Source organism: Muntiacus reevesi, chromosome 2, assembly GCF_963930625.1.
Source record: "Muntiacus reevesi chromosome 2, mMunRee1.1, whole genome shotgun sequence".
NCBI classification, from domain to species: Eukaryota; Metazoa; Chordata; class Mammalia; order Artiodactyla; family Cervidae; genus Muntiacus; species Muntiacus reevesi.
This window is the reverse complement of record NC_089250.1, coordinates 198086741-198114247: the sequence shown is the minus strand read 5'-3', so window position 1 is coordinate 198114247 and position 27507 is coordinate 198086741. Positions and strand designations below refer to the sequence as shown.

Below are 27507 nucleotides of genomic sequence, written 5' to 3'. Positions count from 1 at the left end.
AAAAGCTGGCTTAAAACTCAAGACTCAAAACACAAAGATCATGGCACCTGGTCCCATCACTTCATGGCAAGTAGATGGGGGAACAGTGGAAACAGTGTCAGACTTTATTTTATTGGACTCCAAAATCACTGCAGATGGTGACTGCCGCCATAAAATTAAAAGATGCTTGCTCTTGGAAGAAAAGTTATGACCAACCTAAACAGCATATTAAAAAGCAGAGACATTACTTTGCCAACATAGGTCTGTCTAGTCAAGGCTATAGTTTTTCCAGTGGTCATGTATGGATGTGAGAGTTGGACCATAAAGAAAGCTGAGAGTTGAAGAATTGATGCTTTTTAACTGTGGTGTTGGGGAAGACTCTTGAGAGTTCCTTGGACTTCAAGGAGATCAATCCAGTTAATCCTAAGGGAAATCAGTCCTGATTATTCATTGGAAGGACTGATGCTCACACTCCAATATTTTGGTCACCTGATGCAAAGAACTGACTCATTGGAAAAGACCCTGATGCTGGCAAAGACTGAAGGCAGGAGGAGAAGGGGACAACAGAGGATGAGATGGTTGGATGGCATCACCGACTCGATGGACATGAGTTTGACCAAGCTCTGGGACTTGGTGATGGACAGGGAAGCCTGGCATGCTGCATTCCATGGGGTCGCAAAGAGTCAGACACAACTGAGTGACTGAACTGAACTGATTTATTTGAATTTTTTCTGTTTTTTTTTTTTTTTTTTCATTCATTTCTACTAGTTGGAGGCCAATCACTCCACAACATTGCAGTGGTTCCTGTCATACATCAACACGAATCAGCCATGGATTTACATGTATTCCCCATCCTGATCCCCCCTCCCACCTCCCTGTCTACCTGATCCCTCTGGGTCTTCCCAGTGCACCAGGCCTGAGCACTTGTCTCATGCATCCAACCTGGGCTGGTGATCTGTTTCACCTTAGATAATATACATGTTTCGATGCTGTTCTCTCAAAACATCCCACCCTCGCCTTCTTCTCCCACAGAGTCCAAAAGTCTGTTCTGTACATCTGTGTCTCTTTTTCTGTTTTGCATATAGGGTTATCATTACCATCTTTCTAAATTCCATATATATATATGTGTTAGTATACTGTAATGGTCTTTATCTTTCTGGCTTACTTAACTCTGTATAATGGGCTCCAGTTTCATCCATCTCATTAGAACTGATTCAAATGAATTCTTTTTAATGGCTGAGTAATACTCCATGGTGTATATGTACCACAGCTTCCTTATCCATTCATCTGCTGAAGGGCATCTAGGTTGCTTCCAAGTCCTGGCTATTATAAACAGTGCTGCGATGAACATTGGGGTGCACGTGTCTCTTTCAGATCTGGTTTCCTCGGTGTGTATGCCCAGAAGTGGGATTGCTGGGTCATATGGCAGTTCTATTTCCAGTTTTTAAAGAAATCTCCACACTGTTCTCCATAGCGGCTGTACTAGTTTGCATTCCCACCAACAGTGTAAGAGGGTTCCCTTTTCTCCACACCCTCTCCAGCATTTATTGCTTGTAGACTTTTGATAGCAGCCTTATTTGAATTTTATTGTATCAAAAGAAATAACTTTCTCCCTACTGTGAAAAAACAGAATTACTGTATGATCCAGGATTTCTACTTCTGGGCATATTCCAAAAGGAATTAGAAGCAGGATTATTTTATATGACATTCAAAGCAGTATTTATTCATAATACCCAAAATTTGGAAGCAAGATAAGCATCCACTGACCAATGAATGGATGAGCAAAGTGTGGTATATAATACAAAGCGATACTATTCAATTTCCAAAAGGAAGGAAATTCTTCAATATGCTACATTATGTATAAACCTTGAGGACATTAAGCCAAGTGAAAGAAACCAGTGAGAAAATGAAAAATACTCTATGGTTCCACTTAGAGTAGTAAAGATCATAAAGACAGAACGTATAATGGTTGTTTCCAGGGTAGGGATAGGAAAGAAGGGAGAGTTATTGTTTCATGTTGTTTCATACCCAGATATTCAGTTTTACAAGATGAAAAGAGTTATGGTGATGAATATTGGTGATGGTTGCACAACAATGAAAATACCCCTGAACTGTATATGTAAAAATATTCAAAATGTGAAATGCATGTATATTTTAGCATAAAAAAAAATGAAAATAAAAAAGGTTGGAAAGGAGACTCTGTAACAGACTATGACATTAACCCATAGAAGAGACAACCTAGGTGTCATGGTCCAAGGTTTTAATTTGAAATTCCCAGAAGGTGGTAGAGCATCTGTTGTGGAGATAATGGTTTTAAATGACATTAATTAATTCATTTATTCATTCAAGAGCAGTATCAAATTCTGTGGCAGGTATTGTTTGGGGCCCCAAGAATAGCTAGTGAACAAAACAGACATGGTCTCTGCTCTTATGATGCTTGAACTAATTAGGCTTACAAAATAAATTTCTTATTATCATTTTGCTCCCTATGCAACTTGCCTAGAGACACACAAAATGACATTAAATGGCAAAGAGGCCATAATCATTATAAATCATTCTTATTATAGTTCATTATAAATTAATGAAGCAGCCTTTAATTTATATATATTAGTCTTCTGTGAACTTATTTACCCTAAGTCAGCTCTGAGATACTGACAATTTTAAATCCCTGAGTCTGAGAGAATGAAATCTAGATGTAATTATGTCATTACCCTATCAAAAAAAGGGCATTTTGTAAAACCTTTGATTGGTAACCATCTGACTTTGCTAGGTAACAGGCTGAATTCTCTGAGCATTTTCATTTTGCACTTCTGCACAGTGCAAGAAACAAACGGTGTACAAATTAAATAAATTATAGAAATGCAGGGGAGGAAAATTTGCCACCCGAAAATGTCTCTTTCCATGTGAGCAAGCTGAAAACAATCGAGCCTAAAAGACTCAGGAAAGTCTTTCTTTTTACTTCCATCGAAGCCTTTGACTGTGTGGATCACAATAAACTGTGGAAAATTCTTAAAGAGATGGGAATACCAGACCACCTGACCTGCCTCTTGAGAAACCTATATGCAGGTCAGGAAGCAACAGTTAGAACTGGACACAAAACAACAGACTGGTTCCAGATAGGAAAAGGAGTACGTCAAGGCTGTATATTGTCACCCTGCTTATTTAACAGAGTACATCATGAGAAACGCTGGGCTGGAAGAAGCACAAGCTGGAATCAAGATTGCCAGGAGAAATATCAATAACCTCAGATATGCAAATGACACCATCCTTATGGCAGAAAGTGAAGAGGAACTAAAAAGCCTCTTGATGAAAGTGAAAGAGGAGAGTGAAAGAGTTGGCTTAAAGTTTAACATTCAGAAAACTAAGATCATGGTATCTGGTCCCATCACTTCGTGGCAAATAGATGGGGAAACAGTTGAAACAGTGTCAGACTTTATTTTTTTGGGCTCCAAAATCACTGCAGATGGTGATCGCAGCCATGAAATTAAAAGACGCTTACTCCTTGGAAGGAAAATTATGACCAACCTAGATGGCATATTAAAAAGCAGAGACATTACTTTGCCAACAAAGGTCCATCTAGTCAAGGCTATGGTTTTTTCAGTGGTCATGTATGGATGTGAGAGTTGGACTGTGAAGAAAGCTGAGTGCCAGAGAATTGATGCTTTTGAACTGTGGTGTTGGAGAAGACTCTTGAGAGTCCCTTGGACTGCAAGGAGATCCAACCAGTCCATCCTAAAGGAGATCAGCCCTGGGTGTTCATTGGAAGGACTGATACTGAAGTTGAAACTCCAATACTTTGGCCACCTCATGAGAAGAGTTGACTCATTGGAAAAGACCCTGATGCTGGGAGGGATTGGGGGCAGGAGGAGAAGGGGACGACAGAAGATGAGATGGCTGGATGGCATCACCGACTCGATGGACATGAGTTTGAGTAAACTCCAGGAGCTGGTGATGGACAGGGAGGCCTGGCATGCTGCGATTCATGGGGTTTCAAAAAGTTGGACATGATTGAGAGTTGAACTGAACTGAACTGATGCTGCCTGAAATATTTTGGAAAAGGGCCTTTTCTAGGAATAGAGCTATTATGAGAGGTATCTGCTAAGAATATAGGTTAGCTGTGTGGAGGAAACTCAGGCAGGGACTATAGATTAAAGTCTACTCTGTGTCCCATAGTTTCTGCCTGGCCCAGCAAATGTATTTTTACCAAACATTTGCTTTTTTCAGCTCCATTTGAATTGTCTTCCTCCCTTTTGAATTCCAAAACCTCTACTCCCAACATTTTTTGTCTTGTGCTGAAGATGGTATTTAAGGTGAGGGTTTCAGCCATTTTAGTTAGTTACTTAGTGCTCCTGGGTCTCTCCCATGTATATATGTTATTAAACTTTTGTTTGATTTCCTCCTGCTCTATCTTGCATCAAGTTAATTCTTAGACCAGTCAGAAGCACTTAGAAAGGTAGAGGAAAATTTCTTCCTCCCCAACAGAAACACGCTTAAGTTAAAATTTTAAAGTCATTTCTAGTTAATTTTAAAGTCATTTAAAGTTAAAACTAGAACTTTCCCATGGTGACATAGACATATTAATCCTTTATTTTTCTTGGTGGTTGTGGTTTATCTGTGACGTCATGTCTGATTATTGTGACCCCATGGAGTGTAACCCACCAGGTTCCTCTGTCCATGGGATTTCCCAGGCAAGAATGCTGGAGTGGATTGCCATTTCCTTCTCCAGGGGATCATCCCCACCCAGGAATCAACCCAGGTCTCCTGCATTGTGGGTGGACTTTTGCATTACCGGCAGACTACTATATTGCATGCCAGATGCTTTACTGACTGAACTGTAGGGGAAGACTTTTTTTCTTGACTAACTCCTAAATCTTTTACCACAAACAACAAGGCCCAAGCTCAACATCTTCATATATTTCAGGCTCACCTGAAAATACAGAAGTGCAATAGCATTATATATATATATATATATATATATATATATATATATATATTTTTTTTTTTTTTTTAAAGCCATAACTGTAATGACTTTATTCCAATGCCAACTGGGTGGGGTTTGCTCTCAAACTGATGCAAGATTTTAGAGGTAGAAGTTTTGTAAGTTTTTTTAAGGTCATTATCACTCACTTAAGGAAGACTTCTTCCATGGTAGTGATTGAAGCACCAAAGTTGGCAATGCCCAGCTCTTCTTTTTCCCTTTCCAGAACATTAAACAGAGTTTCGAACCTGGAAAGAGAGAAGGAAGAGGAAAGGAAAATACTAGTACAAGTCTAGAAAATACTAGCACAGCTCCTATTAAATGGAATCAGGAAAAAAAAATATGAGCACTCACTTTTTTCCTAATTAGTATATAACTTTATGTCCAATTGTATTCTTCCTCTTTTTTTAAAAAAATGTTTTAATGTGGTAAAATGTATAAAACATTAAATTTACCATTTCACCATTTTAAGTGTTAAATTCATTTAAGTTTAAATCCAAGCAGCATTAAATACACTCACAATGTTGCACAATCATCACCACCAGGCATTTCCAGAACTATTTTATAATCCTAAAATACACCCCTTCCTCCATTTTCTCAACTTCACTTTATTTTCTGTTTTTATTAATTTGCCTATTTTATGTGCCTTACATAAGTTAGAATCATACACTACTTGTCTTTCTGTGTCTGGCTTATTTCACTTAGCATCATTTTTTTCTAGGTTCATCCATGTTGTAGCATGTATCAGAATTTAATTTCTTTTTAAGGCTGAATAATTGTTGTATGAAGATATAACTTCATATGCTGCTTATCCATTTATTCATAAGTGGGTATTTGGGTTGTTTCTACTTTTGGATTTTGTGAATAATGATGTGAACATTGGTGTACAAATGTCTGCTTGAGTTCCTGCTTTCAAATATTTTGGGTATACTCTAGAATTGGAATTGCTGTGATCACATGGTAAGTCTATGTTTAACTTTTTGAGGAACTATATACTGTTTTCCATATCAGACATACCATTTTATATACCTAATAGCAACACACGAGTTTTCAATTTTCTACATTGCTACCAATATTTATTTATTTTTGTTTGTTTTTTATTTGCCTTTCCCTAACTAAAGGAGATCAGTCCTGGGTGTTCATTGGAAGGACTGATGCTGAAGCTGAAACTCCAATACTTTGGCCACCTCATGTGAAGAGTTGACTCATTGGAAAAGACCCTGATGCTGGGAGGGATCGGGGGCAGGAGGAGAAGGGGATGACAGAGGATGAGATGGCTGGATGGCATCACCAACTCAACGGACAAGAGTTTGAGTAATCTCCAGGAATTGGTAATGGACAGGGAGGCCTGGCGTGCTGAAATTCATGGGGTCGCAGAGTCAGACATGACTGAGCGACTGAACTGAAGTGAACTGAACTGAATGAGTAGTTGTGTCAAGCATCTTTTCATGTGCTTATTGGCAAACTGTACATTTCCCTTGGATAAATGTTTATTCAAATCTTTTGCCCATTTTAAAATTAGGATATTAGAGTTTTTGTTTTTAGATGTAATTTCAATATTGTTTTGTTCCATAATAATTTCTGGTTGGCCATGGGAAAGATACTTTGTAGCTCTTTATTCTGTAATGCTTATTGTGAAACAAATGGAAATAACAAAGAGATATTTACTTCACCAAATTTCTCCCCACTATAACTTGATCTTTGATATAAATTCTTTCGTCCTTTTAAAAAAATAATCAACGTATTTTCTATAAGTGTTAAGGACTATAGCTAGTTAATAAAAGTTAATTTATTCCCATGTGGTTCCTGCATCAAATGAGAAAAGAGTTCAAATTACAGGAGGTGTAAGTCACTAAATGACAAAAAATGTAGTTACTGAAATACAAACTGCATATCAAGAAAGAAAATTTAATCAAATAGGTAGGTGAATTGAATGGCAGCTTTGCTACTTGTGTAGTTATATCAAGGATCCTAAAGAACAGTATTACCAAGGAAGAATGAACACTGTTTTAGGTTCAAAGACTTCCCTGGTGCCTCAGATGGTAGAGCGTCTGCTTACAATGTGGGAGACCCAGGTTCAATCCCTGGGTTGGGAAGATCTCCTGGAGAAGGAAATGGCAACCCACTCCAGTATTCTTGCCTGAAAAATCCCATGGGCAGAGGAAGCTGGTAGGCTACAGTCCATGGGGTCACCAAGAGTCAGACACCACTTCACTTTCACTTTCTTTAGGTTCAAAAGATCTCCAGAAACCCATTGACTTCTTAAACACTCTCATTCCCAGTGAGGGACTATCAAGAATATAAATGATCAGCCTTGGAGGTGGTGGACTAAACACTCTCCATTTGCTAAATTTCCTCTGTATTTTAGTTAAATTCCATTTCCGTCTAACCTTATCCAGCTTGGATATTGGTTCTATTCTCGCCTTTCAGCTCAGTCTGACCCTGCTTCCTATGACAATTTGTCATGTGACTACTTGTCATTTTTATTCTTTTCCTACTATAGTGACCTATTCTGTGAATTACACAGGTTATTGACATCTAATTCTGGTAGTTTTTTCTCTCTCTTTCATTAGTTTGTCTATAAATATCCTGTTTAAAAAAACTTCACTGTGAACAAACATAGTCTTTCCTAACTTCATGAAACATATTTTATGCTATGTTAGATAAACTCACTGCCCATGGCCCAGAAACCCGCATCATATATGTTGATATTAATCTGTGTGACTAGTTGTTCATTTCCCAGTAGTTAGCCAAATTAATTATAGAGGAGAGACACACAAATGGGAATCCCAGGTAGAATTATCATCAGTGTGTCTCTCCTCTATAATTAATTTGGCTAACTACTGAGATCAAATTCCTAGTTTTCTCTGTGTTATTGTCACCCTTGCTCCAAGAGTTGCTTGTTTAAGCTGCTTTTTTTCATCACCTTATATTTCCCTAGACTTTATTCACCACACATAAAATTTATATACCATAAGGACCATACCATTAGTTATCCCTTATTAACCAGGAAGTTATAAATATTAGGTTGTAAACCTTCCTCCCACTCTGCCACCCATAAAAAAGAACAATATTAATGTCTTGAATGAACTTGAACTTACAAGGCAATCTTTTGTACAGTGAGAGAAATCTTCAGCTGTGAAATCAACTGTAGTTAGCAAATGACAGCTATAAATAGGATACTTGGTTTGTTAGTAAAATACTACTGATGAAGCTTTTGTTGTTGTGTAGACGCTAAGTACTGTCTGACTCTTTGCAACTCCATGAACTGTAGCCTGATGCACTAAACTTACTAAACCCTAAAAATTAAAATGATTTCTGGTCACCCAAACCATTCATCTAGGACTCTCTGAAACTATACCTGTGTGCATGCTTTTTGGGTAGGATAAATGATAATTCAGCTCCAAGACAGCTCTCCAAAATGGCATCTGGAATATGAGATTGAATAATTGCACAGATCTTTTCAAGATCACAATATGGTTCCTTCTCCATGAATATATGATATCCAGCACCTGAGAGAAACCATTTAGAAGAGCAAATGAAGCAGTTTTATACTTTTCCATCTCCTTTTAAGAGCAAATTTTGCTCTCCATGATTCAGTTACCTAGGTCCACAAGGAAGAAGACATGATATGTCACAGACATTCTGCTAGGACTCTGAAGTGCCTCACAGCTAAAACTTCTAAATGTTATTCTAAGAACTAAGACACTGAATAAACAGCAACTTCCTCTGTAATTTCAATCTCTTTCTCAGTGAATAATAATAATCTAGTGTATACAACCAGATATAGTAGATATATGAAGAAAGGCCCCTGTTATGTGGCTACTTAGTTTTGAAACTGTTATCTTGATAAATATTCTTTTATTATCACTGGTTGTCCATCATGTATTAAGCACTAATCTTGAACCTCGGGATAGAGCAGTGAAAAAGCAGGTAAAAATTCCTGCCTAGTCAAAGGAGACAGGTAATAATTAAGAGGATTAAGTTGAAATATATACTGTATTATAAAAAAGCAGAGAGGAAGATATGAAACATTGAAGGAATGTTGTTAAATTGTAGACAGAGATCCATGAAAAACCTGAGAAGACCTTAAAAAATCAGAGAACTATTATTCTTAATTAGTGCGTTGCCTATATAGAAAAACTGTTTTTTGGAATTTGAGGAAAATACCATCACTTTTGTATGTATGCATTTCATGATACAAATGAACTTACTTACAAAACAGAGACTCACAGACTTAGAGAATGAACCTATGATTGCTAAGGGGAATGGATAGTTAGGGAGTTTGGGATGGACATGTACACGCTGCTATATTTGGAACACAATTGCATTCCAAAGACAAAGAAAACTGTTAGCACATGCAAAATGGGAGAAATAAGTATGGCCTTTATAGGTTGATAAAAGCATTTCCTAAGTCTAAAGCTATGTCTTTGAGGAAAAAGTAAGAACGTATAAGGAATATGTAGATTGTAAAGGGCCTTAAAAACCAACTAGAATAGTTGCCACCTAATTAATAAGACAGAGGAAGTCATTGAAGTTTTTGGTATTTAGAAAAAAATATCATTGAAATCTCATTAGAGAAATATTTTTAAGCAATCAATATCCTAAGAATAATCAAAGGGGGAGAGACCGTATGTTTTTTTCAGGAAGATTGAAGAGCCACAGCACTGCAGGGTCCCCTTGACCATGATGGCAATTCGGTCGCCCAGGATGTCCGCTTCATCCATGTAGTGAGTGGTTAGTAAGATGGTGCGATCACGTTTAAACTGCTGAAGAACGTCCCAAGTGGCTCTCCTTGAGACTGGGTCCATTCCAGACGATGGCTCATCAAGTATCACTACCTAAAAGCCGGGAGAACAGTTTCATAACCATTGAAAATCGATGCTATAGTACACGTCGGATAATTTAAGTGAAGACTGAGAATCTAGACTAAAAACAGTAGTAAAAGCAATCCCAAACTAAACAATTGAGCCAATACCGCCAATTTCCTCTGATCATTTTTGCCAATGTTCCCTTAAGATTCATATCAACTCTCAGGTTTTTGTCAGCTTTCTAGACTGGTTGTCAGAAACCCATTTTTAGTGTCCCCTCTCCCTGCCCTCCTCCATTCTCTCTTCCTTAATACCTTGGAGCCCCCTAAAAGTGCTATAATGATGGAGAGTTTGCGCTTCATTCCTCCACTCAGAGACTTTGAAAATGTATCACGCTTTTCTAGCATGTCAAAAGCAGACAGCATATGGTTAATTTCATTAGGAGACATCTTTTGATGTATACTTTTTACCTAGAAAGAGGAGCCAGAATTTACACTATGCATTTAGCCTTATCCTTAGAAATTTTTTAGATCTTAAGTTTTCTTATATATCTATACAGTTAAATAAAGTTTCTGGTAACTATATCTTTAAAACATTTTATACTACCTCTGTTCTGACGTTAGCTATATAGTGTCTTCTTCCCATTGCCTCCCTTTATGTCTAAAGTAGAGTTCCTAAATTAAAAAAAAATGTTTTTTCCATAATTAACAGACACACCTGAAGCTCATGAACAGAGCGAAAAAAGAAACACATCTGTAGCTTCCAGATATGATGAAGTAAGCACACACACCCCTTATCTCCTACTGAACTCAATTATTAAACCTGTAAAACTACTAAAAGGTAAACAGCAGCATTTGGAACAGGAAGAACACCATAACTTAAAGTGCCACTGAATTTTAAATGGTTGAGTTTACCATTTTCACTTATGTATCCCATAGTCTGAGCTGAAAAGCAATCCAAAGCATTCGTCTGAGCACTCCAGAGCAGACAGAATAAGATTAAGGAAAAACTTTCCAGTTTTGATTTGAAGAGTGGAAAAGGGAAAACCCCTAAAGCTCTGAGAAAATGTAGATGAGGCAATCCTACTTTTCTCTTCTGAGGAGGGGAAACTTCTCAATACAGTGGAGTCATGCTTCAGAAAAGACATAACCAAACTTAATTGCTTTTTACCACTCTGTCTTCCTGCCACTTGGTTGTGGCTCAGTCACGAAAGTGGGTGATTTCTGGCAGGAGGACTAAAAATTGGAATCCTAGGGAACCAGAATGCTTGGGAGATAATAACAGAGAGGAGCAAGAAAGTGATACCATAAAGTTGTTCATGAACTCTTGTGTTTATCCCATTGTTTGCACATATGGATCTCATTAGTACATGCACAGGTGAAGTCTAAGTCACTTCAGTCATGTTTGACTCTTTGTGACACTATGGATTGTAGCCTGCCATGTTCATCTGTCCAAGGGATTCTCCAGGCAAGAATTCTGGTTGTCGTGCCCTCCTCCAGAGAATATTCCTGACCTAGGGATACAACCTGCATCTCTTTATGTCTCCTGCATTGGCAGGCAGGTTCTTTACCATGCTAATGAGTAAATTCCTAACCAGGTGTGAGCCGTGTATATGATAACATATACACAGAGAGACTGGAATAGTACTGTGAAGACTTTACACCTGACATTGGACCCACAACCCACAGAGAAGATATAAATAAGATGGAGAATCTCATGAAGCATTGTTGAAAATATCAAGGATAAAAATAAAAACTAACTGGCACACAAAGAATCACAAAAGTCTCAACTCATACAGGAAAATATAATCAACAGACATTAGTGATTAGGTGGCACAGATGTTGGGATTAACATAGAAAGTATCATCAGAGAGAGCAGCTGGGAGCCGACCTGCTGGCCAGTCATGCTGTGATGGCTTCCTGGCTTTGCTGTCTTTGCTGAGGTTCCTGCTGCTGGACTCTGGCTCCAAATTTAACCTAAAGTAGGTTCATATGGTGAAATAGAAGGATCCTAAGCTCACCTCCTCTCATGAGAACACCAAAATCACAACAATCTGCAGAACAATTATTGCTGAAAAAGTCTGAAACCTACCAAAAAAGGTCTTTTACAACTAAAGACATAAAGACGGAAACACAGTGAGACAGGTATGAGGGATGGCCTTGCAATATAATCAAACTCCATATCCCTCAGTGAGCAACCCAAAGGCTGGAGAAAATTGTATCACAGAGGTTCTTCCACAGAAGTGAGAGTTCAGAACCCCATGTCAAGCCCCCCAGCCAGGGGATCTGGTACAGGGGAGAGGAGCCCCCAGAGAAGTTGACTTTGAAGGCTGGCAGGCCTTGACTGCAAGAGCTCCACAGGATACAGGGAAAAGAGACTTTACTCTCAAAGGGCATACAAAAAACTCACATGAACCAGGAACAAGGACAAAAGCCTTAATTTCATAAGAACTTGGGCCACAACTACCTGCTAGTCTTGCAAGGTTTCCTGGGGAAGGAGGGATTGGACATGGCTCACTCTGGGGACACAGACACTGGTTATGGACACATAGGGGAGAGTATTCTTCTGCATGAATTCTCTTGGAGGCTGACATCTTGCTTGGGTCATTAGCACCAAGACCGGGCCCCACCCAAGTGTCAATAGGCTCCAGTGCTAAAATGCCTCAGCTAAAACGCCTCAGTCTAAACAACTAAGTCGTTGGGGCTATATTCCCATTCATCAGCAGATGGGCTGCCTAAAGACTCTCTAAGCATACAGACAACTATAAACAAGCACTTGGACAGCTCTGCCCAGCAGAGTGCCAAGACTCAGCTCCATCCGCCAGTGGGCAGGCAAGAGCCCCTCCCACCAGGAAGTTTGCACGAGCCTCTGGACCAGTCTCACCTACCAGGAGGCAGATATCAGAAGCAAGAAAATTATGGGCTTGAAGTCTACAAAATGAATCTGTGAATCCTGGCCAGGCACTACCCTTGGAACAGCTGGCTCCTGGCCCTTGAAAAGTGCAGTGCTAGGACAGAAGGCCAGCAAGGTTGAGAAACATAACTAATCTTTCACATACATAAACATACAAATATCAATTTTGACAAAATTAGGTGAAAGAGGAATATGTTTCAGATTAGGAACAATACAGAAACTCAGAAGAAAAACTAAGTGACATGGATAATAGGCAATCTACCTGGGAAAGAGTTCAGCGAATTGATTATAAAGATGATCCAAGAACTCAGGTGGAGAATGTATGCACACAGTGAGAAATCAGTTTTTTTTTTAAACAAAGAATTAGAAAATATAAAGAACAATGAAATAGAATTGAAGAATACAATAACTGAAATGAAAAGTACACTAGAAGGAATCAGTAGTAGACTAAATGAGGAAGAATGGATAACTGAGCTGGAAGACAGAGTAGTGGAAATCACTATGGCTGAACAGAAAAAGGAAAAAAAAGTGAAAAGAAATGAAAACAGTTTAAGAGACCTCTGGGACAACATCAAGAGTGATCATATTCATATTATAGGGGTCCCAGAAGGAGAAGAGAGAGACAAAGGCCCTGAGAAAATATCTGAAGAAGTAATAGCTGAAACATTGCCCAACAGGGCAAGGAAACAGTCACCCAACCCCAAAAAGACCAGAGAGTCCCATACAGGTTTAACCTGCAGAGGAACACACAAAGACATAGAGTAAGCAAACTGACAAGAGCAGAAAATAAAGAGAGAATATTAAAAGCAACAAGAGAAAAGAAACAAATAACACACAAGGGAACTCCCATAAAGCTATCAACTGATTTTTAAGCATGAACTCTGCAAGCTAGAAGGGAGTGGCTTGACGTACTCAAAGTGAAAAACCTACAATCTAGAATATTCTACCCAGGAAGACTCTCATTCAGATTTGATGGTGAAATCAAATGCTTTACAGACAAGCAAAAGCTAAAACAATTCAGCACCACTAAATCAACTTTACAAGAAACACTAAAGTATATTCTCTAGGCAGAAAAGAAGAGGCCCCAACTAGAAACAAGAAAATTATGAATGGAAAGCTCACTGGTAAAGGCAAACATACACTAAAAGTAGGAAATCATCCATACACAAAGCTAACAGGGAGGCTAAAAGGCAAACGTAGTAAAATCATTTATATCCACAATAAGCAGTTAAGGGATACACAAAACAGTTAGATACAAAATAGAATATCAAAAACAGTAATCATGAGGGGACAAGAGTACAAATGTAGGGTATCTAAAATGCATTTGAAATGAAGAGAGCAGACACCTACAACAAGTATACACACACACACACACACACACACACACACACACACATATATGAAGTGAAATGAAAGTGAAAGTGGTTCAGCCGTGTCTGACTCTTTGTGATCCCATGAACTACAGCCCATGGAATTCTCCAGGCCAGAATACTGGAGTGGGTAGCCTTTCCCTTCTCCAGGGGATCTTCCCAACCCAGGGATCAAACCCAGGTCTCCCACATTGCAGGCGGATTATTTATCAACTGAGCCACAAGAAAAGATGTGTGTATATGTACACACATCTATACACACACTGCTATACAAAAGCCTCATGGTAAAAACAGAACAAAAATCTGTAATAGATATATACACAAAAGAGTAAAAGGAATCCAAACATACACTATAGATGGTCATCAAATCACAAGAGAAGAGAACAAAAGAAGGGGAGAAAAGAACAAGAAAAGCAAATTCAAAACAATTAACAAAATGGCAATAGGAACACACATAGCAATAATTAGCTTAAATGTGAACAGACTAAATGCTCCAAACAAAACACATAAGTGACTTAACGGATACAAAAACAGGAAACTCACTTCAGATCTAGAGACACATATGGACTGAAAGTGAGGGGATGGACACATGCCAAAAATGGGGTAGAGAAGGAGTGGTAGGCCTAGGCCCGCCCAGGTGTTCTTTGGGGGTCCACTTCAGTATGGTGATGGGTAGAGGGGATAACTGAGTTCTAACCTTTATAAATAGGGAGACCCCAACCTCTAGGCAGACTTATAATTTTTATTCTGATTAGCCATTTTAAACCAACAAGGAATTAAAAAAAAAATAACCCTGATCTAAATTAAAAAGAAAAAAATGAGGGAATGGAAAAATGTATTGCATACAAATGGAAATCAAAAGAAAGCTGGAGTAGCAATGTTTATATTGGACAAATAGACTTTAAAATAAAGACTGTCACAAGAGAACAAGAAGGACACTGTATAATGATCAAAGGATCAATAAAAAGATATGAGAATTTAAAATATATATGCATCTAACATAGCATCGCAACACATAAGGTGCATGTTAACAGATATAAACAGAGAAACTGACAGTAACACACTTATCTGTAGTAGTAGTGAAAGTCACTCAGTTGTGTCCGACTCTGTGAGACACTGTGGACTGTAGCCTGCCAGATTCTTCTGTCCATGGAATTCTCCAGGCCAGAATACTGGAGTGGGTAGCTATTCCCTTCTCCAGGGGATCTTCCCAACCCAGGAATCAAATCCAGGTTTCCACATTGCAGGCAGATTCTTTATCAACTGAGCCACCAGGGCAGCCCTGTTATAGTGGGAGACTTTAACACCTCATTTACATTAATGAACAGATCATCCAAATAGAAAGTTAACAAGGAATCACAGGCCTTAAATGACATATTAGATAAGATTGACTTTAGTGATAGTTACAGAGCATTCTATCCAAGAGCAGTGGAGCGCATATTCTTTTTAAGTACACGTGGGACGTTCTCCAGGATAGATCACATGAGCCACAAAGCAAGCCTCAGGAAATTTAAGAAAATTAAAATTATGTCAAGCATCTTGTCTGAAACTATGAGGCTAGAAATAAACTAAAAGAGGAAAAACTGCAAAACCCCACAAATACTTGGAGGCTACCCAATAGGCTAGTAAATAATGAATGGATCACTAAAAAGGTTAAGCAGGAAATAAAAAATACCTAGAGACAAATGACAGTGAAAACATGACAACCCAAACCCTAGGTATGTGTGTTAGTTGCTCAGTTGTGTCCAACTCTTTGTGACCCCTTGTACTGTAGCCTGCCAGTTTCCCCTGTCCATGGGATTTTCCAGGCAAGAATACTGCAGTGGTTAGCCATTCCTTCTCCAAGGGATCTTTCTGACCCAGGGATTGAACCCAGGTCTGCTGCATTACAGGCAGATTCTTTACTGTCTAAGCCACCAGTGAAGCCCCCACACCCTATGGGATGCAGCAAAAGCAGTTCTAAAGAGGGAAGTTTTTGGCTTACCTTGGAAAACAAGAAAAATCTCAAGTAAACAACTTAACCTTATGCCTAAAGCAACTAGAGAAAGGAGAACAAAACCCAAAGTTTGTTGAAGGAAAGAATTCATAAAGATCAGAGAAGATATAAATGCGATAGAGGCTAAGAAAAAAATAGAAAAGTTAAGTAAAACTAAAGGCTAGTTCTTTGAAAAGATAAACATAATTGATAAACCTTTAGCCAGGCTTATCAAGAAAAAATGGGAGGGGTCCCAAATTAATAAAATCAGAAATGAAAAATGAGAAGTTACAACAGATACCATAAAGATACAAAGGATCATAAAAAACTAGTTCAAGCAACTATATGTCAATAAAATGGACAGCCTAGAAGAAATGGATAAATTATTAGAAATGAACAATCTCCCAAGACTGAACAAGGAATAAAGAGAAAATATGAACAGATCAACTACCAGAACTGAATCCATAATTTATTTTTATTTTTATTTATTTTTTGTTTTTATTTTTTCAATTATTTTTATTAGTTGGAGGCTAATTACTTTGCAACATTGCAGTGGGTTTTGTCATACATTGACATGAATCAGCCAGGGAGTTACATGTATTCCCCATCCTGATCCCCCCTTCCCCCCCCCCCACCCGATTCCCCTGGGTCCTCCCAGTGCACCTGGCCCGAGCGCCTGTCTCATGCATCCCACCTGGGCTGGTGATCTGTTTCACCATAGATAATATACATGCTGTTCTCTTGAAACATCCCACCCTCACCTTCTCCCACAGAGTCCAAAATTCTGTTCTGTACATCTGTGTCTCTTTTTCTGTTTTGCATATAGGGTTATCTTACCATCTTTCTAAATTCCATATATATGTGTTAGTATGCTGTAATGATCTTTATCTTTCTGGCTTACTTCACTCTGTATAATGGGTTCCAGTTTCATCCATCTTATTAGAACTGATTCAAATGAATTCTTTTTAATGGCTGAGTAATATTCCATGGTGTATATGTACCACAACTTCCTTATCCATTCGTCTGCTGATGGGCATCTAGGTTGCTTCCATGTCCTGGCTATTATAAACAGTGCTGTGATAAACATTGGGGTACACATGTCTCTTTCAAATCTGGTTTCCTCAATGTGTATGCCCAAGAGTGGTACTGCTGGGTCTTATGGCAGTACTATTTCCAGTTTTTAAGAAATCTCCACACTGTTCTCCCTAGCAGCTGTACTAGTTTGCATTCCCACCAACAGTGTAAGAGGGTTCCCTTTTCTCCACACCCTCTCCAGCATTTATTGCTTGTAGACTTTTGGATAGCAGTCATCCTGACTGGCGTGTAATGGTACCTCATTGTGGGTTTGATTTGCATTTCTCTGATAATGAGTGATGTTGAACATCTTTTTATGTGTTTGTTAGCCATCTGTATGTCTTCTTTGGAGAAATGTCTCTTTAGTTCTTTGGCCCATTTTTTGATTGGATCATTTATTTTTCTGGAATTGAGCTGCAGGAGTTACTTGTATATTTTTGAGATTAATCCTTTGTTGCTTTGTTTGCTATTATTTTCTCCCAATCTGAGGGCTGTCTTTTCACCTTGCTTATAGTTTCCTTTGTTGTGCAAAAGGTTTTAAGCTTCATTAGGTCCCATTTGTTTATTTTTGCTTTTATTTCCAATATTCTGGGAGGTGGGTCATAGAGAATCCTGCTATGATTTATGTCAGAGAGTGTTTTGCCTATGTTCTCCTCTAGGAGTTTTATAGTTTCTGGTCTTACATTTAGATCTTTAATCCAATTTGAGTTTATTTTTGTGTATGGTGTTAGAAACTGTTCTAGTTTCATTCTTTTGCAAGTGGTTGACCAGTTTTCCCAGCACCACTTGTTGAAGAGGTTGTCTTTTTTCCATTGTATATCCTTGCCTCCTTTGTCAAAGATAAGGTGTCCATAGGTTCATGGATTTATCTCTGGGCTTTCTATTCTGTTCTATTGGTCTATATTTCTGTCTTTGTGCCAGTACCACACTGTCTTGATGACTGTGACTTTGTAGTAGAGTCTGAAGTCAGGCAGGTTGATTCCTCCAGTTCCATTCTTCTTTCTCAAGATTACTTTGCCTATTTGAGGTTTTTTGTATTTCCATACAAATTGTGAAATTATTTGTTCTAGTTCTGTGAAAAATGCCGTTGGTAGCTTGATAGGGATTGCATTGAATCTATAGATTGCTTTGGGTAGAATAGCCATTTTGACAATATTGATTCTTCCAATCCATGAACACGGTTTGTTTCTCCATCTGTTTGTGTCCTCTTTGATTTCTTTCATCAGTGTTTTATAGTTTTCTATGTATAGGTCTTTTGTTTCTTTAGGTAGATGTACTCCTAAGTATTTTATTCTTTTTGTTGCAATGGTGAGTGGTATTGTTTCCTTAATTTCTCTTTCTGTTTTTTCATTGTTAGTGTATAGGAATGCAAGGGATTTCTGTGTGTTAATTTTATATCCTGCGACTTTACTATATTCATTGATTAGCTCTAGTAATTTTCTGGTAGAGTCTTTAGGGTTTTCTATGTAGAGGATCATGTCATCTGCAAACAGCGAGAGTTTCACTTCTTCTTTTCCTGTCTGGATTCCTTTTACTTTTTTTTCTGCTCTGATTGCTGTGGCTAAAACTTCCAAAATATGTTGAATAGTAGTGGTGAGAATGGGCACCCTTGTCTTGTTCCTGATTTCAGGGGAAATGCTTTCAATTTTTCACCATTGAGGGTAATGCTTGCTGTGCGTTTGTCATATATGGCTTTTATTATGTTGAGGTATGTTCCTTCTATTCCTGCTTTCTGGAGAGTTTTAATCATAAATGAGTGTTGAATTTTGTCAAAGGATTTCTCTGCATCTATTGAGATAATCATATGGTTTTTATCTTTCAATTTGTTAATGTGGTGTATTACATTGATTAATTTGCAGATATTAAAGAATCCTTGCATTCCTGGGATAAAGCCCACTTGGTCATGGTGTATGATTTTTTTGATATGTTGTTGGTGAATCCATAATTTAAAAACTCCTAATAAAGAAAAGTCCAGGACCAGATCTCTTCACAAGTGAATTGTACCAAACATTTAGAGAAAAGTTAGCACCTACCCTTCTGAAACTATTCCAAAAAACTGCAGAGGAAGGAACACTTCTGACTTCATTTTATGAGGCGGTGCGTGTGCTAAATTGCTTCAGTCATGTCTGACTGTTTGCAACCCTGTGGACTGTAGCCCACCAGGCTCTACTGTCCAAGGGTCTCTCCAGGCAAGAATACCGGAGTGGGTTGCCATGCCCTTCTCCAGGGGATCTTCCCACCCCGAGGATTGAACCTGTGTCTCCTGTGCCTCCTGCATTACAGGTGGATTCTTCATCACTGAGCCACCAGAGAAGCCCCTCTATGAAGCCATTTGATATCAAAACCAGATGAAGATATAGCAAAAAATTACATGCCAGTATCACTGATAAACAGATGCAAAAATCTTCAACAAAATACTAGCAAAATGAATGCAACAATACATTAAAAGGACCATACACCATGATCAAATGGGATTTATCCCAGGAATGCAAGGATTCTTCAATATCCACTAATCCAGCATTTTGATACACTATATTAACAAATTTAAGTATAAAAAACCATGTGATCACCTCAATAGATGCAGAAAAACTTCTGATAAAATGCAACATACATTTATGATAAAAACTCTTCAGAAAGTGGGCATATAGGGAACATAACTCAGCATAATAAAGGCCATATATGACAAACCCACAGCTAACATCATATTCAGTGGCAAAGTGTTGAAAGCATTTCCTCTAAGATCAGGAACAAGACAGGATGTTCACTCTTCCAGCAATCAAAGAAGAGAGAGAAATAAAAGCAATCCAAATTGGAACAGAAGTAAAACTGTCACTTTGCAGATGACATGATGCTATACATAGAAAATCCTAAAGATGCTCCCAGAAAACTACTAGAGCTCATTAATGAATTTGCTAAAGTTGCCAGATACAAAATTAATATACAGATATCTATTGCATTTCTACACATTAACAGTGAAAGATCAGAAAGTATAGAGATCATCCCATTTATCATCACATCAAAAAAAAAAAAAAAAAAAAACCTAGAAATAAACCTATCTAATGAAGCAAAAGACCTGTACTCCAGGAACTACAAGATGGTGATGAAAGAAATTTAAGAGGACATAAACAGATGAAAATATATATCTTGCTCTTGGATTGAAAGAATCAGTATTGTTAAAATGACCATACAACCAAACTCAATCTACAGATTCAAAGGCAGTCCCTATCAAATTACCAACTACATCTTTCATCTTTCACAGAACTAGAAAAAAAATTCATAATTTGTATAGAGACACAAAAGACCCTGAGTAGTCAAAACAATCTTGAGAAAGAAGAGTGAAGCTGGAGAAATCATGCTCCTTGACTTCAGACTATACTACAAAGCTACAATAATTAAGCCACTATGGTACTGGTACAAAAACAGACACATAGATCAATGGAACAGGACAGAAAGCCCAGAAACCAACCAGACACTTATTATCAATTAACCTATGATGAAGGAGGCAAGAATACAAAATGGAAAAAAAGTCTCTTCTATAAGTGGTGTTGAGAATACCGAACAGGTACATATAAAAGAATGAAATTAGAACCCTCTCTAACACCACATACTAAGATAAACTCAAGATGGATTGGAGACTGAAATGTAAGACCATATACTGTCAAACTCCTAGAGGAAAACATAGGCAGAACACACTTTGATATAAATTATAGCAATATTTTTTTGAATCCATTACCTAGAACAATGGAAATAAAAACAAAAATAAACAAATCAGACCCAATTAAACTTAAAAGCTTTCACTCAACAAAGGAAAACATCAACAAAGAGAAAAGACAACCTATATATGCAGATAAATATTAGTAAATTTTGCTACTGACAAGAGATTATTAATAATTTCCAAAATATAAAAACACCTCATATCCTTAATAACAAGAAAAAACCCAATCAAAAAATAAGCAGAAGATCTAAATAGACATTTCTCCAAAGAAGACATACAGATGGCTAACAGCCACATGAAAAGACACTCTATATCACTAATTATTACAGGAATGTAAATAAAAACTACAATTAGATATCACCTCATGCAGATCAGGATAACCATCACTAAAATGTCTACCAAAAATAAATGATAGAGAATGTGTGGAGAAAAAGAACCCTTCCACACTGCTGGTGGGAATGTAAATTGGTGCAGCCTCCCTTGTGGCTCAGCTGGTAAAGAATCTGCCTGCAATACAGGAGACCTGGGTTCTATCCCTGGGTTGGGAAGATCCCCTGGAGAAGGGAAAGGCTACCCACTCCACCACTCTGGCCTGGAGAATTCCATGGACTGTATAGTCCATGGGGTCGCAGAGTCAGACATGACTGAGCGACTTCCACTTCACTATGGAAAAAGTATGGAGGTTCCTTAAAAAACTAAAAACAGAGTTACCATATAATCCTGCAAGTCCACTCCTGGGCATATATTCAGAGAAAACTCTAATTTGAAAAGATACATGAACCCCAAGTTTCATGTCCACTGACAGATGAATGAAGATGTGGCATATATACACAATGGAATATTAGCCACAAAAAGTAAAATAATGCCATTTGCAACAACATGGATGGACACAGAGATTATCATATTAAGTGAAGTAAGCCACAGAAAGAAAAATAGGTGATATCACTTATATGTGGAATCTAAAAATAAGATATGAATGAACTTATTTACATAGAAGACAAACTTATAAAAGGGGATAGTGGAGGGGGGAGATAAATAAAAAGTTTGCAATTAGCATGTATACACTATTGTATAAAAAATAGAATAACAAAAAGGACCTACTGTATAGCACAGGAAGCTATATTCACAATCTTTTATTAACCTGTAAACTACTTTGCTGCATACCTGGAACTAGCACAACATTACAAATTAACTATACTTCAAGATTTTGCTTCTTCAGGAAATATTTTCTAATTTCCCTTAAACTCTGTTGGGCATACACTTCACACTGTTCATACATCCCAACTGCTGTTAAGTAATACTCCTTGGTGTTTTAATTATGCATTTATATCTTTTATTCTCTACATTTTCACTTCTTAAGGGAACAGATTGTTATAGCAATCTTTGTAGTCCTGGTCCTGGCAGGTAGCTGACCTTAATAAAATGTTAAAAAAGAAAGTGCCATCAAAATAAAGAAGATATACTCAATAGTAGAATAAACATAATAAAGATTTAGTGAACTTGAAGACAGATCAATAGGTATTATCCAATCTGAACAACTGACAGAATAAATGATATAAGAAAAATAAAGCCCAAAGGATTTTGGGGATGGACAACAAAATGTCTAATGTTCATGTCTTTGAAGTTCCAGAAGGAGACAAAAAAGCATCATGAAGAAATAATGACTGAAAACTTCCCCAGTTTGATGAGACATACAAGGCTACAGATTGAAGAAACTGACCAAACCCCATCTAGAAAGATAAAAAGAAATCCAAACCAGACAAATCACAAACAAATTCTTAAAATGTAAAAACAATACTTCTTTAAGTATTGAGATCATCCAGAAAAAAAGAAAACCCAGAAAACAACCTAATTACCTACAGGGAAACAATTCAGATGACTGTAGATTACTCATCAGAAACCATGGTGTCCAGAAAGCATTGAAACATTTTAAGTCTTGAAGGAAAAGCACTGTCAACCCAGATTTCTGTGTCAAACAAAAATATGCCTGAGGAATGTGGTGAATTAAAGATACTCTCAGGTGAAGGAAGGCTACGAGAATTCATAGCTAAGAGTACTGATCTAAAACAACTGATTAGGAATGTTTTTCAAACATGAAAGAAATGATATTGAAAACTTGGAACATCATAAATGGTAAAAATACAACAGAAATGGTAAGTAAAAAAAAAAACTATTATTCTCTCAAGGTTCTTTAAACATGCTACATGGTTTTAAGGAAAAAATACAACACTGTTTAATGATGTTTTCAACATATGTAGGTGTAATATATGACAACTATAGCAAAAAGGAAGGAGGATAAAATGCTATAATGTGGTAAGCTTTCTACATTCCACATAAAAGTTGGAGAATATTGTTTCTACATAACTATGAAAACTAAGTCTATATTTTTTAAGTCTCTAGAGCAACCGGTAAAAATGTACAAAGAGATATAGTAAAAACCACAATAGACAATTTGAATTATAATATTAAAAATGTTCAAATAACCCAAAATAAGACTGGAAAGGGGAAACAGGGGGGAAAATGCAGTGAGAACAAACAGGAAACGATTAATAAAATGGTAGATTTAAATACAAACATAAAAAATAAATGCTCTAAACACATCAATGAAAAGGTAGAGATTGGCAGATTGTATTAAAAAAACATGACCTAGCTATACAATGTAGAAACTCACTTTAATTTTAATTATATAGGTAGGTTTAAAGTGAAGTATTTGAAGAAGAAATACCATGCAAACAGAAATCAAAAGAAAGGTGAGGGACTTCCCTGCTGGTGCAGTGGGTAAGACACTACCCTTCACAACGCAGGTGGTTTGGGGGTCAATCACTGTCCAGGGAACTTGATCCCGCATGCTGTGACTGACAGTTTGCATACCACAACTGAAAGATCCCAATTGGACAATGAAGATCAAAGAACCCATGTGTCACATCTAAGATCCAGTGCAGACAAATAAATATTTAAAATGAAAGTTGGAATGGTTGTATTAATGTCAGATAGTTGTTGTTGCTTAGTCGTAAGTCGTGTCCAACTCTTTTGTGACTCCATGGACTGTAGTCTGCCAAGCCCCCCTGTCCATTGCATTTCCCAGGCAAGAATAATGGAGTGGGTTGCCATTTCCTTCTCCAGGGGATCTTTCTGACCCAGGGATCAAACCTGCATCTCCTGCACTGCCTTGCAGCCAATCTCCTCTATTACAGGTGGATGGTTTACCACTGAGCCACCTGGGAAGACCCAATATCAGATAGCGTAGACTTCAAAGCAAAAATTAGCAGAAATAAAAGAGGGACATTACATTCTTACAGGGAAGAGCCAATTCTGACTCCATCCTGGATCTGTTTCTTTGAATTTAACCTGTGTTTTTTGTTGTTTTTGTTACAATCATATACAATGGACTGCCCTGGGGACCCTGCCCCTCTGTCTGACTGGTAAAATGCCTTTGTTCAGCTAACAGTGAGACAAAACCATCTCACATATTTTTCAAGATAAATCGCCTTTTTACTTTTCTTTTTTACCACCTCTCTTTCTCTGTTCTGTAAAAGAAACTGGTATCCAGACGCTGACAAGATGGTTACTTTAGGACATTAGTCTGCTGCCTTCTCTGTCATCTGGATTTCCAAGTAAAGTTGTATTCGTTGTCTTAACACCTGATCTTTGATTTTATTGACCGGCTATGCAGCAAGCAAAGTGAGCTTGGATTTTGTAATAATGTTATCAAAGAATCATTTCACAAAGAAGACTTAGCAATCCCAAATGCGCATATACCTAACAACAGAACTTAAATCAGAGAAAACAAAAATGACCAATTTAAACACGAATAGGTAATATATAACTATAGTTGAAAATTTCAACATTTCTCACTCAATAACAGAACTACTAAGCAGAAATCAGCAAATATACAGCAGAACTAGACAACAATTTCAAGTCTGTTGCTGTTCAGTCACTCGGTCATGTCCAATGCTTTGCGACTCCATGGACTGCAGCACACCAGGATTACGTGTCCTTCACCATCTCCCAGAGCTTGCTCAAACTAATGTCCATTGAGTCAGTGATGCCATCCAACCAGAGGTTGATGCCATCAACCTCTGTCCTCCCCTTCTCCTCCAGCCTTCAATCTTTTCCAGCATCAGGGTCTTTTTCAATGAGTCAACTCTTTGCATCAGGTGGCCAAAGTATTAGAGCTTCAGCTTCAGTCCTTCCAATGAATATTCAGGGTTGGTTTCCTTTAGGATTGACTGGTTTGATTTCCTTGAAGTCCAAGGGACTCTTAAGAGTCTTTTCCAACACCACAGTTTGAAAGCATCAATTCTCTGGCGCTCAGCTTTCTTTATGGTTCAACTCTCATATTCATACATGACTACTGGAAAAACCATAGCTTTGACTATATGAACCTTTGTTGGCAAAGTGATGTTTTTGCTTTTTAATATGCTCTCTAGGTTTGTCAAGGTTTTCTTCTAAGAAGCAATCTTTTTTTATTTTCATAGCTGCAGTCATCATCTGCAGTGATTTTGGAGCCCAAGTAAGTGAAGTCTGTCACTGTTTCCATTGTTACTCAATGTTAATCTCAAGTTACTGAATCTAATTTATGTTTATAGGGAATTTCAACCAAATAGAAAACATTCTTCTCAAATACACATGACAGTCACTAAGATAGATCTTTTCTTGGGTCATAAAAACATAGCAATTTAAAAACATTTGAAACCACAAAAAGTATGATCTCTGACCAGAAGAGAATGAAACTAAAATAAACAGAAAGAAAATAAAACTTCTCATTACTTGATATTAAAGAATATGCATGTAGATGATCTATGCCATAGAAGAAGTCTCAAGAAGCAGAAAATATTTTGAACTGAATGTAAGTGAAAATATAACAAATCATATCAAAATTTGCAGGATGTAGCTAAAGGAGAGCTTGAAGGAAAAAAAATCACAGCAATAAATGTTTACATTATTAAGCATTTAACTATTCTCAAATCCATTATTAATACCTATGTGTGGACATAAAAAAAAAACAAAAAAGAGAGTAAAATCCCCAAATGAAGTTGAAGTGTGAATATAATCAGCATATAAACATTAATAAATGAAATAAAAAGCAAAATGTAATAGAGAAAAGTAAAATAAAAGCAGGTTCTTTGAAAAGTTAAAAAGGAATAAAATTTTAGTCAGAATTACAGAAAAAAAGAGAATTATAACCTGTTAATATCAGGAAGAAGAGAGACATTAAAAGGGTAATAAGGGAATCCTGCAAATGTTCGTAAGATTTCAATTTAGAAGAAATACAACAATTTCTCAAAACTCACAAAGTACCATAGCTTGCCTAATTTGAATAGATGACCTCTGAATAGTCCTGTAAATATTAAGTAAGTTATTTTTTTCCCAGTTTTATGGAGATACAATTGATAAGTTAAATCTGTAAGCTTTTAAGGTATATAATTTTACATGTATACTATGTAGAAATTATCACCACAATCAAGCTAATAATTAACACATCCATCACCTCACATAATTTCCATTTTCTTCCTTTCTTCTCCCTGTAGTGAGAAACAGTTAAGATCAAATATCTTAGAAAATTTCAGTATACAACACAGTATTGTTAACTATAATCTCATTGCTGTGCATTCAGTTCAGTTGAGTCGCTCAGTAGCGTCCGACTCTTTGCGACCCCATGAATCGCAGCATGCCAGGCCTCCCTGTCCATCACTATCTCCTGGGGTTTACTCAAACTCATGCCCATCGAGTTGGTGATGCCATCCAGCCATCTCATCTTTTGTCGTCCTCCTTTCCTCCTGCCCCCAATCCCTCCCAGCATCACGGTCTTTTCCAATGAGTCAGCTCTTCGCATGAGGTGGCCAAAGTATTAAGAGTTTCAGCTTCAGCATCAGTCCTTCCAGTGAACACCCAGGACTGATCTCTTTTAGGATGGACTGGTTGGAGATCTCCAGAAATTATTCTTTGTCCTTAACTAATACTTTGTTCAATCAATTGACCAGCATCTCTGCACTGCCCTTTCCATCCCCAGCCTCTGGTAATTACCATTCTATTCTCTGCTCCTATGAGTTTGACAACTTTAAATTCCACGTATAAGTGAGATCATGCAGTATTTGTCATCCTGTATCTAGCTTATTTTACTTAGTATGATGTCCTTTAGGTTAATTCATGTTGTCACAAGTGTCAGGACTTTCTTTTTTTAAAAGCCTGTCTTCCCTCATGGCTCAGTCAATAAAGAATATGCCTGCAATGCAGGAGACCGGGTTCAGTTTCTGGGTCAGGAAGATCCTCTGGAGAAGGAAATGGTTACCCACTCCAGTATTCTTGCCTGGAGAATCCCATGAACAGAGGAGCCTGGCGGGCTACAGTCCATTGGATCACAAGAGTCGGAGACGACTTAGCGACTAAACCACCACCGCCTGTAGATACATCACATTTTCTCTATCCATTTATCTGCTGATGGACATTTCGGTTGTTTCTATCTTGGTTATCATGAATAAGAGTGCAGGTATCTCTTCAACATCCTGATTTTGTATCCTTTGGATATACACCCGAAAGTGTAACTGTTGGATCACCGATTAGTTCTTAAATAAACTGAATCTATAGTTTAAAACATCAAAAAGTAAATCTTCAGGTTCAGATGATTTTACTACTAAACTTTACCTAACATTTAAAGAAGAAATAAATTAAAATTAGTTATTTAATTAAAT

The 27507-nt window shown here is 37.5% G+C and overlaps 1 protein-coding gene across 1 annotated transcript in view; it reads right to left on the bottom strand.

The window, feature by feature from the left end:
• Positions 1-27507, bottom strand: part of LOC136158513 (phospholipid-transporting ATPase ABCA3-like) — a 240741-nt gene that overhangs the window by 101313 nt on the left and 111921 nt on the right. Inside the window, exons 14-17 of the mRNA XM_065920320.1 lie at positions 10083-10238; positions 9588-9798; positions 8319-8469; positions 5107-5205 (exon numbers count right to left, since the gene is read on the bottom strand). Coding sequence (XP_065776392.1) covers positions 5107-5205; positions 8319-8469; positions 9588-9798; positions 10083-10238 — 617 coding nt within the window. The remainder of the gene's footprint in view (positions 1-5106; positions 5206-8318; positions 8470-9587; positions 9799-10082; positions 10239-27507) is intronic.